Genomic DNA, 19,375 nt, shown 5'->3' on the forward strand with positions numbered 1-19,375 from the left:
ATTATTAACTTTTAAAGCCACTTGAACAGAGTGCGGTTATTACCTGTGCTTGTGAATGATGGCATTGAACAGCCTTCCGTCTTTCCAAGAAGTAGTGAAGTTGTCACAGCGGACCCCTACGTAGCCTTCGGTCATCTGCTGGGACCAGAGCAGAAGCCTCTCCTTTGCTGTCATGTCCTCGGACTCTCCAGTAACATGGATGTCCGAAATCTGCGGAAAAGAACCACTTTTTACCCAGGATTGACTTGACAAATAAAATACGTGACTATGTGAATATCCTCGGGAAAAATCGTGAAAGAGTTTAAGCTGAAAAAACAATGCTACAAAGCCGAGTGTATTTGAACCCTTGATTAAGACTATTTAAGTCTTATTTAACTCAGCTATCAGATGTAAATTTATTTTTGGTTTCACATCCATAAATTGTCCACTTTAAGAGAACTTTATATTTGAGTCTGGCTAGCTGCTTCATTCTTGCTGATCCCACGTCACCTTGCCCAGCTCATACCGTATCCCATGTCTAAGCCGTGCAATCTTTCTTTCCAAACTCAACAATGCATTGTTCAAATTTCATGTAGGTGCCAGTTTAGTGCCAAATAAGTAAAAAAAAAAAAAAAAACTTTCACTGTTAACAACCGCCTAAAACAGCAAAATGCCATATAAAATGCAGCCTCAGGAAACATCAGCAAGATGTCTATAAATGCAAAGGTTGTTCTTTACAGTGGAGAAAATGAAAGTGAAGAACATGCCATAAAAAGTGCTAGAAATGTGTTTTCCATTTAACAAAGACTACTTTTAAAAAGCACAGGCACAGAATGTTCAATTTCGAAACAAATTGTGAGCAGGGAAAAATTCTTCGAACAAGCACAGAACATTTTGCTTGTGTTTCCTTTGTGGTACAGAAATGCTAGATAGATTAAAATAATCAAAATCATCCCATTTGTCTGCTAATGTCAGTCTCTTCAGTTCACAGCAAAGTATCAGGTCATTCCCTTGGTCTCTCTGACCTTTTGTCAAAATTGAGTTATTCACATTTTTATTATACTTATTCTTAAGAATGCATTAATATGTCATGATTTTTTTTTTATGGAAAACTAATTTTTTTACTTTTTATTTGGAAAACAAAAAGGTACAGCACGGGTTTGCTATATGGAGCACGAAAAAATGTTAAACCTGTTTAGAATGCAGATAGAATATAACTCTAAGGAATGAGGTATCTGTACACCTATATGCTTTGACATCACAAACACTGGACTGTACACATTTGTATCGTACCCCTCAGTACAGGGTGGTAAGTTCGGTGCTCAAATGTCAATTCAGACATCTGAAATTAGTTTAAAAAGTTAAAAAATTTGGATGAACAAGGTTATTTAAGATATAATTCAGGGTTTCATACTAAGTGATAACTCACTGGTCAGAATTTACGTCATTTTCAACTTCAGCATGTTCGACAGACCAATGTCAAGAAAGACTGATTCACTGCTGATTTAATTTATGTCGTGACTCTTTCTGTATCACGATTTTATAAATATCCTGAATCAATTATTTAAAAATTCCAATTTTATTAAAATTTTTATTACAATTACAGCTTTTCGTCTTCAGGACTAATTTCTTCTTGCAGTGTTTTGAGAGTACGTGTGTATAATCAGTGGGTTTATGATTAATATCGCTTGCAGAGGCTGGGGGGAAAATGCTGATCAAAGGCTATTTAACACGTGAAACTTTTGATAACATAACTCCCTAAAAATGTGTTTCTGTTACAGAATCGGGGAACATGCCTCCTGCAAGCCATCACACCCTTCCTCCGCTCTCATTTCAGAATGAGCCAACACCAATGCTTGCACTGTTAATTGTTTTTGTTTACACAGGAGAAATATCCACCTCTAAGGGGTGTCAGAGGTCGGGGTTTAGGGGTTAATAGATACAGTAGTTGATCCTAGGATTTAGCAGGAACTATGCAATTTGCACCTCAGGCTCTAGACGAGTGAACCAGCCTTTTATCTTTGCTCCTTTAAGACTCAGTACTATCCCTTGTGGAGGTTTCCAACCCCCATTTCGTACAAGGAAGAAAGTGGTTTTTGAGGTGGAAGTTAAACTGATTTCTTAAAAAATATATTAAATAAATCTGCCAGCTGCTCTCTAGAAACTCAGAAGACTCTCCTGGGGTTTCCAGGTAAATTTCCAGAGGACAAATCCAACTGACAACTAACTAAGAGATGATCAGTGGTATCCAAAGGTCTCCGCAAAATATGGGTTCATGTCTGATCATATAATGGTCAAAACTAATTGTTGAACTTTGACACAAGGTGCTCTGGTAATATCTACATTTACCTAAAACCTGAACAAATTTGTTTGAACAAACTGCTTTTAAGGATTAACAAAAGTTTACACCTTGAAGGCTTTTACAGAAGCTGTAACAGATCATCATATAATTTAAAATCTCTAAATCTGTTCTTTTTTACTCTGGTGTCCCCTAAAAGCACTAAAATAGAAATGTACTTCTGTGAGAAAAGTTTGGAGACATTTTATACTTTCTACATCGTAAAACAATCACAAGTCATCAAAATACACAATAACCTTCTGAGGTGCTCTGGTAATTTGAAACTGGTGATTTCTGAGGCTGGTAACTCTAAATAAGCTGATTGATCCTCTATAAGCACCAACGGCTCCTCTGTGGGAATCGTCTAAAGCACCAAATTCCTGGGTGTCCACCTAGAGAAGGACCTCACCTGGTCCCTCAACACCAGCTCCCTACACAAGAAAGCCCAACAGCGTCTCTTCTTTCTGAGAAGACTGAGGAAGGCCCAGCTTCCACCACCAATCCTGACCACCTTCTATAGAGGAACTATCGAGAGCATCCTGAGCGGCTGCATCACTGTCTGGTTTGGGAATTGAGCCATATCGGACCGCAAGACCCTACAGCGGATAGTGAGGACAGCGGAGAAGATCATCGGGGTCTCTCTCCCCTCTATTGAAGACATCTACACCACACGCTGCATCCGCAAAGCCACCAGCATTGTGGCTGATCAGACACACCCCTCTCACACACACTTCACACTCCTGCCATCTGGAAAAAGGTACCGAAGCATTCGGGCACACACATCCAGACTGTGCAACAGCTTTTTTCCACAAGCCATCCGTCTCCTCAACAAAAGGGACACACACACACACAAACAAAAACATTATCACTCAGCTTAACTCAACTACCTCAAAATATTGGGACTGGACTGACTAATCAACACAAGTGCAGACACACTGACCTACACCACCAAATTATCGTACACACCAACCTGTAAATGCTTAACTGTTTATATCTTTTGCACAATGATCATTACTGGACTACTTTTTGCACTAATTCCTCAATTCTTGCTGCTGTGTTAAGGAATGTTTATGTTTACCCACTACCTCAACACCATATTTTATGTTCTGTTATGTCGTGGTTGCGCACTGTCACTTTGTTGTTGCTCTTGTTTGCACATTTGCACATGCACTTTATGTTGTCTATAAAACCTGTAGTTATACTTAGCTAGTTAGTTTTTGTTAATTTATGTTGTAATTTATGTTAGGTCTTTCTGTTCTGTCTCTGCTAGCCAGCTAACTAGGCCTCTTGGTTAGCTAGTTTAGTGTTTCTGTTAATTTATGTTGTAAATTTATGTTGCATGTAGCACCTTGGGCCTGAAGGAACGTTGTTTCGTTTCACTGTGTACTAACTGTATATGGTTGTAATGACAATAAAGCCTACTTGAACTTGAACTAATACAGAATATATAGAGATGTACTGTATAGCTGTACCTTCCCTCGCATCATGGTATAAAAATAAGCCTCTGATGCCTTACGAAGTGGTCTGCAACAATTTTTGCTCCATGGTCTAGCCCTAATGTTCACATGCCCATTGTAGGAGCTTTTACCATCGGAACTCTCACTAGTCTGTGTTTATGCAGCAAGCTGTAATGCACATGGGTTCCAACATCTTCCTTTGATAGCCAGAAATAACTTTTTTATCAAAGTGTTCTACAGTAGCTCTTCTGTTGGATTGGCCCAAACACCAGTAGACCAGTTGTCCTTTCTTGGATTGCTTTCGATAGGTACTAACCACTGCATACCAGGAAAACCCCAGAAGACATGCTGTTTTGAATACACAGCTTTTTAGCCATCGCAGTGTAGCCCTGGTTGAAGTTTCTCGGATAAGGTATTTTTTCCTAAGGTATGCTTGCCTATTTTTTTTGCTTCTAGCACACCAGCACATTATTGACTGTTCACTCACTGCCTGATATATCCCACCCCTTGACAGGTGTCAATATAAGGATCAATAATATTCACTTCACCTCTCAGTGCTTTTAATGTTATGGCTAATTGGTGTACTGTATGTTGCTGGAAATGTGTAGTGCAATTTTCACTAGAGTATTTTTAGGTGTTTTTTTTTTTTTTTTTGTATTGTTGTTGTTGCAGATTATAAGAGTTTTGCAATTCGTTAATTTGGTTGTCCCTAGGATTGCTAAAGTAGAACAACTGTTGGATAGGTAATGCTTTCCATGTTTTACACACTGCATGAGCAGTGTCACGTACAGGTAGTGATGAAAAGACTTGTGCTTACTATCAGTAATCCTGTTCCTTATTATAATGTTATGTGGAGTCAAGTCGAGTGTTAAATGTTTAAAAGTCTTTAATTAAAGATTAAATATGATTTTATATATGTTATATATTATATTTTATATATTATTTTCAACTCTACATGAGAAATAGACGATACAAGAGAAAAATCCCGAAACTATATTATATGAATGCATGATCTAAAGAGGAGTAAAACAAGTAAAACAAACAAAGCCCAAGTACTGCAATCATAATAGTAAATAATTTGAAAAGTAGTATAATCTAAATAAGTTGAGTTTAATTTTTTTTTTTATTAGACAATGATCAAAATATGAGCAGGACATGTTTGGAGAGCTTTCATGATTCGCTGTGGCGACCCCTGAAAGGGAACAGCCGAAAGACAAAGAAGAAGATGATGTTTGGAGAGCTTTCATATCCTATTTAAATCATTCTAGTTTTCCAATCTCATCAAAAAAGCAAAAAGATGCTATATTACAAATTGCTTGTACAATTTTTACCTTATGATCATTATGAGAAGAAGACTTTTTTTGGATGGTGTCCAGAGACTTGTGGGAAACTAATTCTCCGGAAGATGTGTAGGCCCTCTTCCTGTGCACTTGGATGTCACATAAAATCCTTGACAGCCCTCTAATGTCTCCCCACTGATGTCCCTGCAGCGTACGAAGCGAATGCTCCACAGCTCCAAAACTCACTGCCCTCCTTAGCTGTCTCTGAAGTAGCTTCTTTTCCAGGAGCCCATCCTTTGGGGGAATACGCTTAGATCTCTTGGAAAACTTGTGGAGGTTTTCTTCTATAGTGACCCGGCTTCCATCTCTCTCTGACTGTTGTGTACATGGTCTTCTGCCAGTTCTGATAATCACTGGAACCTCTCCAACATAAACCCCTTGGTCTGTGGGATCACAAAACTTTTCTTTCTTCTCATTTTCACTTTGGGTCTTCGTGGTGGCATCAGGTGGAAGTTCCAGTGACTTTCTGCTCTTTCTTCTCTGAAAATACCGGCGTCCTCTGAGCTCCTTCGAAGTAGGGCTGAGTGGAGCTTTAGAGGGGTCAACATAACATTCATCTTTATGCCCCCTAACACAACCACAAACATTTCCCATTCCAGACAGACTCCAGGTTTCTTCAAATACAAAGACCAGAAAATGTAACAAGTTTAAAGGTTGCTTTATCCTGGCAAAATGCGGCCATTTTCCTCGTTTCTATTTGCAATTTAAACAGCTTTTTAGAGAGTCACCGTGAGAAGTTTTCCCTGGTAAGTTTCTCTCCATGTCCCGCTAGCACTCTGTTGACACGTTTCAGAGCTCATGTTCCTTCTCCCAATCCGCTGAGCTCTCTTGGCCCAGTGCCGACACGCTGGAGTCCGCAGTGACCTTTGAAACTGCTCCCTTTGCCCTGCTAGCCCAGAACAAATACCATAAACGCGACGTGGCCTGGAGGAAAAAAACAGTTCACGAGCCACTAACTGCAACTCAGTCACTGCTGAGAACCTGGGACGTGCACACAAGGGCAGTCGGAATAATTTTCCCCAAGCTAATCTGTATGCAAATGGCCAAAGCCTGGGGACACGGGACAAACTGTAAAGGAAGAGGACGAGTTCACACTGTGTGTCCTGATGGATTCTGGTTGCAGTAAGCCACCTGTGAAATGCAGCTCAGCAAAATGAGCTGTTCAGATCACATGAAGCGGCCTGAGGGAATATGTGGACTATCATGCGGGCTTTAAAAATAACAGGGCAACGTGGCTGGCTCAACAAAATACTCTGAGGCTGAGGTGGCTGGAGATGACTAAGCTTATTTGCTTTGTTTTGTTTTTGTTCTTTTTGTGCTACAAAGCCTACGGCAGGTTGTGCAGGACTTTAAACACATGGGCCTTACCAATGGTGTACGCTGATTTAACACCACAGTTATAGAAAATATCTTATTCTCACAAATTCAGGTCTACATCATCATACTACTGAACTCTACACTAAACTACTTTATTATTTTCTTTCCCAATTTTTCACATATATAAAACTAGATTTGTAACTGTAGATTTGTATACATCACTAGACTCTCTTAATACATACACACACAGTTATCACATATTATCTCTATATACTGTATATATTACAAATAATCCAGCATTGTTCTTTTGTATATATTTTTTTATATTCAATATGCAGCATATATGACCAAAAGTCATCATGACTGTTTAAATAATGACAGTATTATCATTAGATAACAAAACTAAGAATAAACAGTCACATGATTATGATCACATGATCACATGATTTTTTTTTTCCAGACATATTTTATTGTACTTAATGCTGGATTAATAGAAATTTTAAGTACTGACTGTGGTACCTTAAAATACCTCAATCTGAAATTAATTTTAAAAATACATTATTATAAAATTTTCATAATATCCCTAATACATATTCCTGATACATACATGATATGCAAGTATGATATTGATGCTGAAATATTATTCAGCAATACTCCAATATAATATTTATTACACAAGAAGCAAATAAAGATGCCAGTTTATGGAAATCAATCCTCTACATATTATTTACAAAAATGGTCCGAGTCACACAGTGTTCATGTTAACAGACAATTTTTGTGCGCTATTAGCTTTCAAGGGCAAAAAAATATATAATAGAATGATAAAACAATTATAAATTATACAACAATCATTAAATGAACCATAACCCTTAAATTCATTTAATACCAATTCTTTTTTTACTATTTATTCTTTTATATATTTATGTATTTATTTATTTTATTATTGTTGAATTGTTTTACCTAATAAATCAACTTGTACAGCCCCACTGGCTGGGTGTATGGTGCATTCGCCTGGGTCACCCATGTGGCAGATAAGGATTCTACCAATGTACTGTAATGTAATAATAATAATAAATATTATTATATTAATATGTATTAACATACAAGACATCACATATGTCTGTGACTAGAGTTCCTTTGATAGACAAAGACACAGAGTGACACACGTGTCCCATCTAGACAGCAATTTTTCCTCTCCTGTTTTTTCAGACATAGATAGCTGAGACCATTTATTTTGAACTTTTCTGTTCAATTTGAAATGAAGTTTTTTTTTTTTTTTTAATAAGAATAGATTTTCTAGAGAAAATGTGTCTATAAACCTGATATAAACTCATACAAACACACAAACATCGTTCATATTGCTAATAACTATTTATGCCACTTGGATGCCAACAGTTTTAAATGTAATAAACTCACTATGACTGTATTGTAACTTCAAGCAGATGATCCTTATGTAAGTTTTGAAAAGCTTCTTTTGTAATATTATTGCATGAGGAAACATGAAATACATGTACGTATTAAAGTAAATGTGCTATTTACACTCCCTTTCTTCATTAAGATCAAAAACTTGCTCATTGTTAAAAATATAAATGAATAAATAAATAAACAAAAGAGTGCCATATACACAAAACAACAAAAAGCAAGGACTAGAACTGGAAAATAGAAACTCAACTTTTTTTTTTTTTTAGATGAGTGACAAAATAAATGGTTTACACTAAATCCTATTAACACACAATAGCTCACAAGCGCATACATTTGAGAAAAAAAAATCTATCTGCTGGATAGAAAAGACTAAGACTAAGATCTAAGACTGCTGCTGGACTCGGACATCACCCAAAGAGCTGGAATGTGCAGGGAACTGTCAAAAAATGCTGCCACATCTACAGAATCAAGAGGCAACAGGCCCACAGTCACCAGCGGCTCATGCCCAACGGCTTGCGTGAGACTGACGGGGCAGGTGTTTGGCACACACTACCCCACGCTATCTGTCAACGTGTTTTATGTACTCAAAAGTTAAAAACCTCGGCTGCCACACCTATTCACTGGGCATTTTTTCTTTCCTCTCTGCGCAGCTTCGGACCTGCCTCGAAAGCATACAAATATTAGTGTTTCATCTTTAGCCCAGCAGCTAAATCTTGAATGCTGTCTGGGTGTAAAAGTGTTGTCTCACTTTAAGCAGTCTTGACTGACTTTATACCTGAAGGAAAAAACATAAATGCTGGAAACGTGCTGGCTTGTGAGCTAGTACTGCGTGCTCCGGACCTGACCGCAGGAGCCAGGAATATTAACAAACTCAGTCAGAGGAAGGAAGTAGGAGAATGAGGAAGACAGAAACAGAGAGAGAATTACACAATCCTTGAGACAAAATAATGTTAAAACACTGGGCCAACAGTGAAAATATTCTGGAAGATCCCAATAACTCACTCTGGTCTGTTAACAACCTAATAAATGCTGTGTGTGAGTGTGTGGTGCTACAAGCAAGGGCAACTTCAGGATGTTTTCTCGCTTGGCCCGAGTCTGAAACCTGTATCAATTCTGAACTTGTCTGGCGGAGGGAGCAGTCATCTCAGGTTTGTTTTCGCACAGAATCATTTCTTAAATACATTAGATTGCAGTATTGATTCACAGGCTTTAATGAAACTGTTCTGTGACATATTTATATATTGCTGTGTTTATACACATCAGTGTCCTTTAATCAGTATTCCTAAATGTGTTCAGGTTTACCAGAGACGTGGCTGGATTTTCTGCTCCTTGCACGTCGAATCAGAAGCTAATGTGCAGTACCATGCTAGCATTCTTAAAAAAATTTTCATGGTAAACTGTAACAAATCCTCAACCTGGACCTGCGCTACATGTTTTACTGCGTCAGTCGTCATCCATTTTCTTTCTCAAAATACGTGGCAAATCCTACAGATATCGCGAAGGATCGTACAGACACATGTATATTATTTCGCAGAAATGGCACGTAATAACCGAAAACTAACATTCCACTACTGATAGCCGCGAGCTGCGATCCCGAGTATAATCACGAGCACGTCAATCAAACAGCACAGCCAAATTTTATAATCTTTCATCATACATGTTAGCACACTGCAATATTTGACTGAAGCTTGACAAGGAATGTTCCTGTAGGCGAGGACATTAAACTGATATATAGTAGATTGGAGTGTGCGCTTATTATTACTCCATACCCTGTAGTTATGAGTGGAAATCACACGCCTTGTATGTGTGTATATACACTATTACATGCTATTTAGCGCTTGTTACCTCTTTACTGCAAAGCCACATGCTGTCAGAAACAAAAACTACACGTTTTACAACGTAAACAAATCTGTAAGTTACACCGACAGTCCTTAAGTTCTGATTATGCACCTTATATTATTGTAATGTACTTATGTGTATTAGGAGTAAAGAAAGACTTAGCCTTTACAGTGTCATATCATAAAGCTGTATTTCTTTACATTTTCTTTGCACTTTCTTTGGTGCACATGAGCCTAGTCTAAGAAATGAGTTCTCTTTATCACTGACTCTTTACATGAAAGACAGAAACTGACCAAACTGAACATAATGTTTACGTCAATACAGATATTACAGATGGCAACACAATCCTTTATGAGAATGGAGTTTACTGTTGGTTCTTGTGCCCTCTTGTGGGTGGAAAATGAACTGCATGATCAAGACAGTGCTGTAAAAACTCACACTATCTCAACACACAAACTAGAACATCACACAAAGGTAACAACAGTCGCAAAAGTACATGTACGAACAACAATGAACAGCTTACAGCAAACATGTAGATAAATGGTAAAGCGTGCTTACCTGAAAGTGCAGAATTATGGTCCATATTAACCCCAGTGTCAGCTTTGGGTTGCCGTCTGTGATGTCATCATTTCTGATGTTCACTAGTTTCACCTGTCGAGAAACACACATCAGTGTGAACAGATAAAGTATAGCCTTTCAATTGAGTTGATGATTGTTGATGAGACTTTGTTACGTTATTTTTCGCTACGTTATTTAACATTCCAGTTTTTCAGTAAAATGACAGGCTGTGATTTTACAGATACTGTAACTGCTGTTGCAATATTTTCAGACTCTTTCAAGTTAGTTTTTTCGCTCAACTTAAAATAGATTAAAATGCTTTTTTCCCCTCATCATTCTACACACAATACCCCTCTCTCAGGACTTTCACAGTGCTTCTACTGCACAACAATCTTCTAGAAGTCACTTCTGTGTTTTCTAGGGTGTTGTGCTTCGGGTTGTTGTCTTGATAGAAATGTAAACCACCACCACAGTCAGAGATCCTGAGCACTCTGGAGAAGGTTTTCCCTTAGGATAGCTTTCTTCCTGCATTACCTTACGCTCTATTCTCGCTAATCTTACAGTCCCAGTTGTAGAAAAACATCCCCACAGCATGGTGCTGCCACCACCGTGTTTAACTGCACGATGCCTGATCTCCTGGTCCCAAATAGTTAAATCTTTGTATCAAAATACCACAGGATTCTTCTTTTCATTCGTATAAGAGATCTTCTGGTGCTTTTTGGCAAATATCCAGCCGGTAGTTGTGTACATTATAGTGAGTAAGGGCTTCTGTATCATATAGGCCTGATTTGTTAAGTGCTGCAGTGATGTCTGTCCATCTGTAAGGGAAAGAGAACTCCAGATCTCATTTATAGTGAGTTGCCATGAGTATCCCTTGAGTTGTTGGCTACGTGTCACGTCAAGGCCCTTCATCCCTGATTACTGTTCCGGAATTTTTTCCCGTCACTAGGGGGCTACCACATTAAGGCTTCTTCTACCACGCAGTCGGGAAGGCCGAAGACTATCACGTATTTTCTCCGAACCACGTGACGCCAGCCGACCGCATCTTTTCAAACTGCTTGCTGACGCACCATGAGGGTGGCGTAACACTTTCTGCTACTTTCTGCTCCTTCCGCTTGCGTGAGCTTGCGTGAGACGCCCCTCATTGGCTGTAGAGCTGTGATTAATGTGGGAGCACCAAGTACCTCTCATCCCTCCCCTCTGAGAGAGCAGCACTTGACAGAGTACAAGCATTTGGCAAACGCCCTTATCCAGAGCGACTTACAGTTTTATCTTATTATACATCTGAGCAGGGTTAAGGGCCTTGCTCAAGGGCTTAACAGGGATAACTTGGTGGTCGTGGGATTTGAACCTGGGACCTTCCGAACTGTAGACTGATGCCTTTAACCTACCCCAACTATGTGTTCCCGTCTTCTAAGCTTTAAATACATGTAAGTATTCTTAATGTTTTCCAAACTGAGACACAACTCATGATAACAATCAAGCCAAGAGTTTTAAGTTTTAAAAAGACTTAGATCTTATCATTGTATTTAAATTTGTCATTGTGTTGAAAGTGAGCTCGAGAACCCCTGATCTAGAGGGCCTGCATACAATGCTCACTTCTGAGCAGACAGCTTTACTGTCTGAAGTGAAACGTTACTGTCTGTTATGGCCATAAGAGGGCACTAGAACACAAGAAAAACAGGACACTATTACACACAGCTGTTATTCCAGAACAATGACTTCTTTGGGGAGATGTTTGCCCATTAGTAGGTTTCTTTGTTAGTGTAGTGATGAGAATGAATAACAAGATCAGTAGAGCCAGCTGTGATGAACCAGAACAATATAAAAACTAACAATGACGTAATGCGCTTGTGATTTATACAATACCATCATTACTTTAAGTCATGAACACAATACACTTATAAGCTAATTCTCATGCTTTCCTCGTAAGACTACACAGCAAGCAAATGGCAAGATTTAATATCTTCAGGATGTATGCTATAAATCTGGTGCGCCTCCTTTTATTATTCCCATAGGTGACCAATCCAATTTCCCATTAGCCCGAGGCTATTCTGAGGAACTGTCTGCATAGGGGAGAGATCATGAGTTTGTAGCTTGGTGACACATTGGTGTTTGTGTGATTTGAGGATAAAACTGCTTAAGGGAGGCTCGTTCAGGCTTACCTGCCGCCTTTTCAAGTAGTCCAGTGCTATCTGTACGTTCTGCAGTCTGTGGAAGCGCATGCGGCCTTTCTCCCGAGGCTGCAAGAAAGAAAAGAAGTGAAAGAAAAACGTGAGCGCACATCATTCTGCAAGGCGCCAGCTATCAGCTGCACGTACTCACTGCATCCTCAGTGGCAACAGCAGTATATTCCTTGTTTATAGCTTTCTGCGGGAGAGAGAAATACTGTGACCCCTATTTCTTCTAAGGGTCATGGTGTAATTATACAACCCCCATGCAGGCGAAGCTGAAATTACTCTGCCAGTGATTACTGATGCATCGATACCATTTTTGTTTCCGGACCGAGTATGAATGCTATAGTAGCGCCTTTTGATATTGCTTGGATTGCTATCATTAATCGTGAAATACTTCCAGATCCCTGCTATTTCAGTTTTCAGTTTTTACAAGTAAAAACAAGTATGTTATTAGACTCAGTACAAGTACAGGTATAGATGCATCACAAATGAGCAGAAGCTCATGTAAAATGGAAAACATAAACCAGGTCATAATCCTAGGACGTGTAGCCGCTCGTGAAGAAACTCTGTGTTGTCTAAAGTGTGAGTTACAGTACAAACAGACTCTGTGATGAAAGAGCAGACAGCCAGTGGCAGAACGACTGGTGCTATAGCATGACGCAGCGAGGCAAAAACAACATCGTGTGCCGTATAAATCTGACTCACATAACTGAAACAATGTAAAACAAGTGAAAAAAAAAGTGATGCGTGTTATAACAGGATGGTGCTCATGCCAGCGTTTCTCCACTCAAGCCAATTTACTCTTCCTAATAATTACTACCTTTAAGGCAGATTAGTGGAAACGTGTCACTAATTATGCCATTATCATGCACCAGTTTTCAGAGCTAAAAATGTCTGACAGTTATCATTTTGTGTTCCACTTTGTCAATGTCTTTCATGTAGCAATACTGTATGTACATTTCCAGCCACTTTCAACAAATTCACCTCTGAATGATTCATGGTTTACAAGAACGTCATTGTTAAAGCCCTGGAAAATGTTATTAAGAGCGGGATGTGATGATGATCATAAAGAAACTCGTATATAAATAAAACGAGATTCAGTATCACTGCAGAATTTGTTTCAGGTTCACATGAAAGCCACGATGCAGTTTATATAAAAACCACAGCAACTCCATTTTGAAAGGATTCTAACTCTATTTTTACACTAGCAAGCAACAAAGTGACAGGTGAAAAAGTTCGGAAGTCACAATCTCTGGTGAATAGACAAACTGTAGCTAGCAAACTTATCTTGCTTTGCTAATCTAAAAATACAGCTAGGAAGAAGGTATGCAAAAAATCTAGTAGGCTATACGTTTTGGCTACTACTAGGGGTGTAACAGTGCGTGTATTCGTATTTTACCCATTCTGTAAAGTCACTTAGATTGTTGTGTTGTTTTCCTGTGAATACAGTCTAATCAGATGAACAAGTTTGTTTAAAATATAGTTCAGCGTTCCATCCTAAGTGCCAAGTCATTGATCAGAATTTCCTTGTTCGACAGACAAAGTGGGAAACTGAATGTTCAGGTTTTGTTGGCAGCGTTAGTCAGTTAACCCATAAAATGTTTATTTGTATAGCGCTTTAATCAAGTGTCATTGTCGCAAAGCAGTTTACATAATCAAAAGAAAGTTATGCAAATTTGTACGAAATGTGAAAAACGAGTATGAACCAAAATGATTAGATTGTCCCTGATGAGCAAGCCGAGAGCGACGGTGGCAAGAAAAAAATCTCTGAGACAGCAATAATAGGAAGAAAACTTGAGAGGAACCAGATTTAACAGGAACCCATCCTCATTTGACTGATAACGGATAGCAGGGATTGTTGTGCAGTCATACCGTGCGTTAGACAGCTGGAAGTTCAACAGAACTATAACAGATGATGTCTTTAAGTTAATATGGAGTCCAGTTTGTTACTGGAGGCTCAGGTAGACTGTAGGAAATTCGATTCCAGTCACAAGTCTTCGGAGGACAGCTGGTCACAAAATTTATTCCATTTAGTCTGACCACTGCTTAAAGTCTTCTCCAGCACACCCCAAATGGGACGCAGTGGGTTAAGGTCTGCACTCTGTGGTGATCAATCTATTTGTCAATTGATGTCTTCTGCCCCAGAACATCTCTTTCACCTCAAGGAAGAAAAAAATCCATTGATGGGAAGAAAATCTGGTCATTCAGTATATTTAAGGTCAGTCCTGACCTGAGTTTTTGGGCATATAACATTGTTGAAAATACACCTGTAGAACCGAACAGCCCCAGATCATAATACTGCTGCCACAGGCTTTTATGGTACTGGATGGATGCATCATTAATCTTATACTGATGCACCCATGGCGGCACTGTGGTGGTGTAGTAGTTAGTTAGCACTGTCGTCTTGCACCTCCAGGGTCCGGGTTCGCTTCCCGGCCAGGTTCGATTCCCGTCTCTGTGAGCATGGTGTTTGCATGTTCTCCTCGTGCTTGATGGGTTTTCTCCGGGTACTCTGTTTTCTTCCCAAAATCCAAAGATATACAGGTTAGGCTAATTGGTGCTCCCAAATTGCCCGTAGTGTGTATGTGTGTGTGCCCTGCGATGAATCGGCACCTTGTCCAGGGTGTACCCTGCCTGACCCTTAGTCCAAGTCTCCTGGGATAGGCTCCAGAATAGGCAGGATAAAGCGGTATAGAAGATAAGTAAGTGAGTGATGCGCCCATCACTCTGGAACAGGGGGCATCTGGATTTAACAGACCACATGACCTTTTTCCAGTTCTTCACAAATGTTTACTATTAAACAAAGCTGTAAGTTTTTTTTGTTGTTGTTGTTGTTGTTGTTGTTTTTTAAACAATTCACCTAATGTTTAAGTGATCATTTGATCTTTTTTCCCCCAACCACATTTGATTTGATTTGATTATTCACCATGATCCTTTCAGGTTTTAATAACATGTTGGACAGAGCTTAACCCAATTTTAATAGTTTCAGCAATCTTGCAAGGAAAGTTCTTTCTTTTCTTGATGCAGGACAATAATTTGACCCTTCTGAGACCGAGTAACATTTTTGCCACAAACATAGGACTGCATCAGTTAGGGTTGAATAACTTGCTGCCAGATGAACTCCAGTAGAAGGCTCTTTACTAATTGTTTAGTTAAATTCAGGTGGTGACTTTTTTTTGCCCAAGCAGTGTATATTTTCTTTCTAAAAATACTGACTCGTTTAAGATTCAACAAACAAATATACCTGCATGTTGAATATTCTAAAGCTTATACTTAAATATACAGTATTTGTCTTTTAAAGGTAATAAGTTTTACTCTGTTCATTTCCAATGCTGTGTGCAGCCATGTTGGTTTGACATCACTCTGTAAACTGGGAAAAAACCCTGAGTGGACTATCACTGTGTATTCCTCTGTTTCTGAGATAACCCCAGGACTTTGTTTCAGATTATGTGTTGGGACTTTGGCTGGGATGTTATTTCCCAGAATGCACTTTTGTCACATGTTTGGATTGTCATTACCTGCAGCTTGTTTAGACATGTGTGTATAAATAGTCCTTGGGGTAGCCAGCAAGATGTATCATTTCCTTTTTTATTATACTGTACATTTCAGGGCTGTTTTGTTCAAGTGTTTAGGTTTTGTTTGTATGTGTTCAGTTTATTAAAATGTATTTACATCCACGCCTATGGCTTGCCTTCAACATTCCACACCTGAGACTCAGTCAAGTAAAAAGGTTCACAGAGTTGAGCAAAAATAGTAAAAGCAGAAGCAAGTAGGTTAAATAGCCCACTTTTTTAATTATCCTTCAACTATTCCTTATTTAAAAGAACCATTGTTTGCTCTATTTTTATCAATACTACCGTTACACTTAACTTGCCACCTACTGTAGATACCTAAATATAGGATTTTTTGGGGAAAGAACGGTACATGCCTCATGAACTGTTGCACTTAATTACACATCTACTGTATACTGAACACTATATTAACACTATACTATAAACTATACTAAGTTTATGTTTTCATGTTAAATTCATAATAAATTAAAAGATACTTTCTAATAATTCACTGAGCTGTGATTTTTGCATACTATCACACCCTTAGCTTCTACAATTTCTAACTAAATGTATAAATTCTGTACAGCATTCATTACATCATGTCCACAACATGAGTGACTTGTCACTTGCTAGTGTGAAGGTAGAGTAAAGCATCCTTTATTATGTGACTGCTAGAGAGTTCAGGCACAAATACTGAACTGTTTTTTTTATCACATTCTGCCATAACTCTGTGAATGACTGATGACAAATGGACACACAAACAGATTGCTATTGGATGCAACAAACCACCCAAGAACTAAAAACTATGACTCGATTCCAATGCGCTTTATGAAAAACTGAAGGCGTATCTATGCGATTCCACAGTAACGCCACTGAAATGTTTGGTGATCGATGAAGCGCAAGGAATCATAGTCAGGTCATTTAGTTCACAAGCTTAAAATGACACATTCTGAAGCACTCCATGGCAACCCCATCAATGGCAGAGGCTCTATTCATACCAAACAGCACATAGGCTTTGGGATCCCTTAAAGTAAAAGTGCAAGTCTTAACTTCTAAACTCCTACAGTCCACCATCAAGAAGACGAGCTCGCTGGTTAAGCCACGCTGATTAACTGTCACTGCACACTCTTCATTAGTTGTGTTAAAGAGGGGCAGGAGGTCATGTGACCAAACCTACCCCCTTATCCTCATCCTCCTTCTCATCATCATCATCCTTCTGCACACGGCCATGCTGCTCAACCGTGCATGCTTCAGCTGAACTCACCAACCGTAACGTCTTCAGAAAATTGCGCTCTCTTGGCTAAACCATGGGAGAGCGAGCAAGAACGAGAAACAGACATAAAAAAAAAAAAAAAACAGACAGACAAACAGGGCACAGATCAGATCAAGAAGGCCGAAGGACGAACAGAGAAGAGAGAAAGGGAAGAAGAAACAAACTACAGTAAACAAAAGAAAATGCATTAACATCTATTACTGTTGATTGATTTAATTTATTTCTTTAAACTAATTCCAGCGGTTCTTTTGTGCTTAAATGAAATCCGCAAAACTACCCTCCTACTTCACGCTCCAGCACAATGTGTTTTTGCACCAAAAACTCTTTAACTGTGTAATCAGCTATATATTAAATGTAGCTGGTTTGTAGCTGGGTTTATCATTGAGGATGACTATTAAACACACAGGACAGCATTGGCAGAACTGCACAATGCCACACTTATGAAAATATTTTTTGTGTTTTTTTTTTCTTGCTTCTTGCACTTTGCTTTCTGCATTCATAACAACATAATATGGTAAGGCAAAAATTTTAAACTTTAAACTGTCCATTCAAGGCTACGTTTTGAACGCACTTTCCATTCAAGGCTATGTTTTCCTCAGTCCCTGCTGTGCATGTGTGAACGTGTTACATTAGTTCATTTGTAACTGCGATGTGAATAAAAATTTATGCCCCAATGGTAATTTGCAAAAAAAAAAAAAAAAGAGCGTGCAGTGATTCGCTCTTTAATGGGGGAGTTTGAAAGCTTGGTGACAGATGGGACAAAGTGTATTAAAAAGCAAGAAGAAATAACACGAAAAAAATCATATATTTGTCTTAATTGAATTAAGGTTAATCTAAAATAAATTTTACATCCAGAGTGAGAATAATTCTTGACTCACCCTGGTAAATACTAACAGAACAGTTAGGGAATTAATTCTTTATTACCATTCTTTTTTTTTTTTTTTTGTCATACAGAATATTCAAGTACATCTATAATTCTGTTTGTGTGTTTTTGACTCTACTTTTAAATTGGAAATAAATGGTAGGTTTTTACCATTTAAACAATGAATGTCCATTTTTTTAAAATAATAAAATATATTTAATTTCAAACTACTTGTGGGGTCAATGTCAGCTTGAGCACATAATCCAGTAGGTTACTCCAGGTGTTAGTAACATTATCAGGGGAAATTCGATTCAATAGCACTAAAGTTTACAATATGATCTGTCTCAAGCAGCTACATTTCTTACATATTTGGAGTAATAAGAACAACTAAAAGTGTCAAACACTGAAATTCTGTGTTAAGCGTTCAATCTTTTTTTCATCTGCCCCACTCTTCACTCCAGGAGGAGGCGGTATTGCACCAACAACAAATAAAGAAGTTGCGATACTCTCACAAAACTTGAATATTTTCATAAGATGAGAGCTATGGTGTATTTTTAAATAATTAATACTTTTTATATTTGTAAGTTTAGCTTAGTAATTTAAAATACTTGAATCTACAGTATTCTGTATTGAAAACTGACCCATCGATTAAAGTCTTGAAGTGGATCGAGCAACAAAAAAAACAGTTTGGTTGTAGTTGATCAAATCACACAGCTATAGTGGACATAACAAAAATATTTTCAGTAATATACATTTTTTTTTTTTATTAAGTTTGTCAAATGAATGAATGACAATAAATTTAACAAGAGACTCAACTTTTAATTACATCATACAAACCAAGGTGAGCTAGCTATTATCTAGCGAAAGTGAGCAAGGGTAATTTGAAATCTATTTCTGCTAGCGAAGAGATAATTTACAGAGCATTAACAGAATAAACTGAATTATTCTGCTTTTTAAAATTATTTACAGGCTATAAGAACTTTTAAAATGAGAATCAAGCCACAGAAGCTTCGATTAAATTTATATTTGTATTTCTTAATATAGACCAACTGCAATGAAGTACACAAAAAAACTAAACTCTGGAGTTACTGGCACAATTCATGACAATAACCAGAAACAGAAACATTACATAGATATAAATATCCATATAATATAAAGATTATAATTGCCTTTATTGTTTGGAGAACTATTCAGTTAATAAAAGAAGTCCTGCAAAATGATTTATCTTCAGAATATGTAATTAAATAAAAAATGTGTTAAAT

At 38.1% G+C, this 19,375-nt stretch overlaps 1 protein-coding gene across 1 annotated transcript in view; it reads right to left on the reverse strand.

Moving 5' to 3' along the window:
- Positions 1–19,375, reverse strand: part of dst (dystonin) — a 140,766-nt gene that overhangs the window by 75,787 nt on the left and 45,604 nt on the right. Inside the window, exons 7-9 of the mRNA XM_053502886.1 lie at positions 12,416–12,493; positions 10,251–10,343; positions 44–210 (exon numbers count right to left, since the gene is read on the reverse strand). Coding sequence (XP_053358861.1) covers positions 44–210; positions 10,251–10,343; positions 12,416–12,493 — 338 coding nt within the window. The remainder of the gene's footprint in view (positions 1–43; positions 211–10,250; positions 10,344–12,415; positions 12,494–19,375) is intronic.

This window comes from Clarias gariepinus, chromosome 8 (assembly GCF_024256425.1).
Source record: "Clarias gariepinus isolate MV-2021 ecotype Netherlands chromosome 8, CGAR_prim_01v2, whole genome shotgun sequence".
Classification (NCBI taxonomy): domain Eukaryota; kingdom Metazoa; phylum Chordata; class Actinopteri; order Siluriformes; family Clariidae; genus Clarias; species Clarias gariepinus.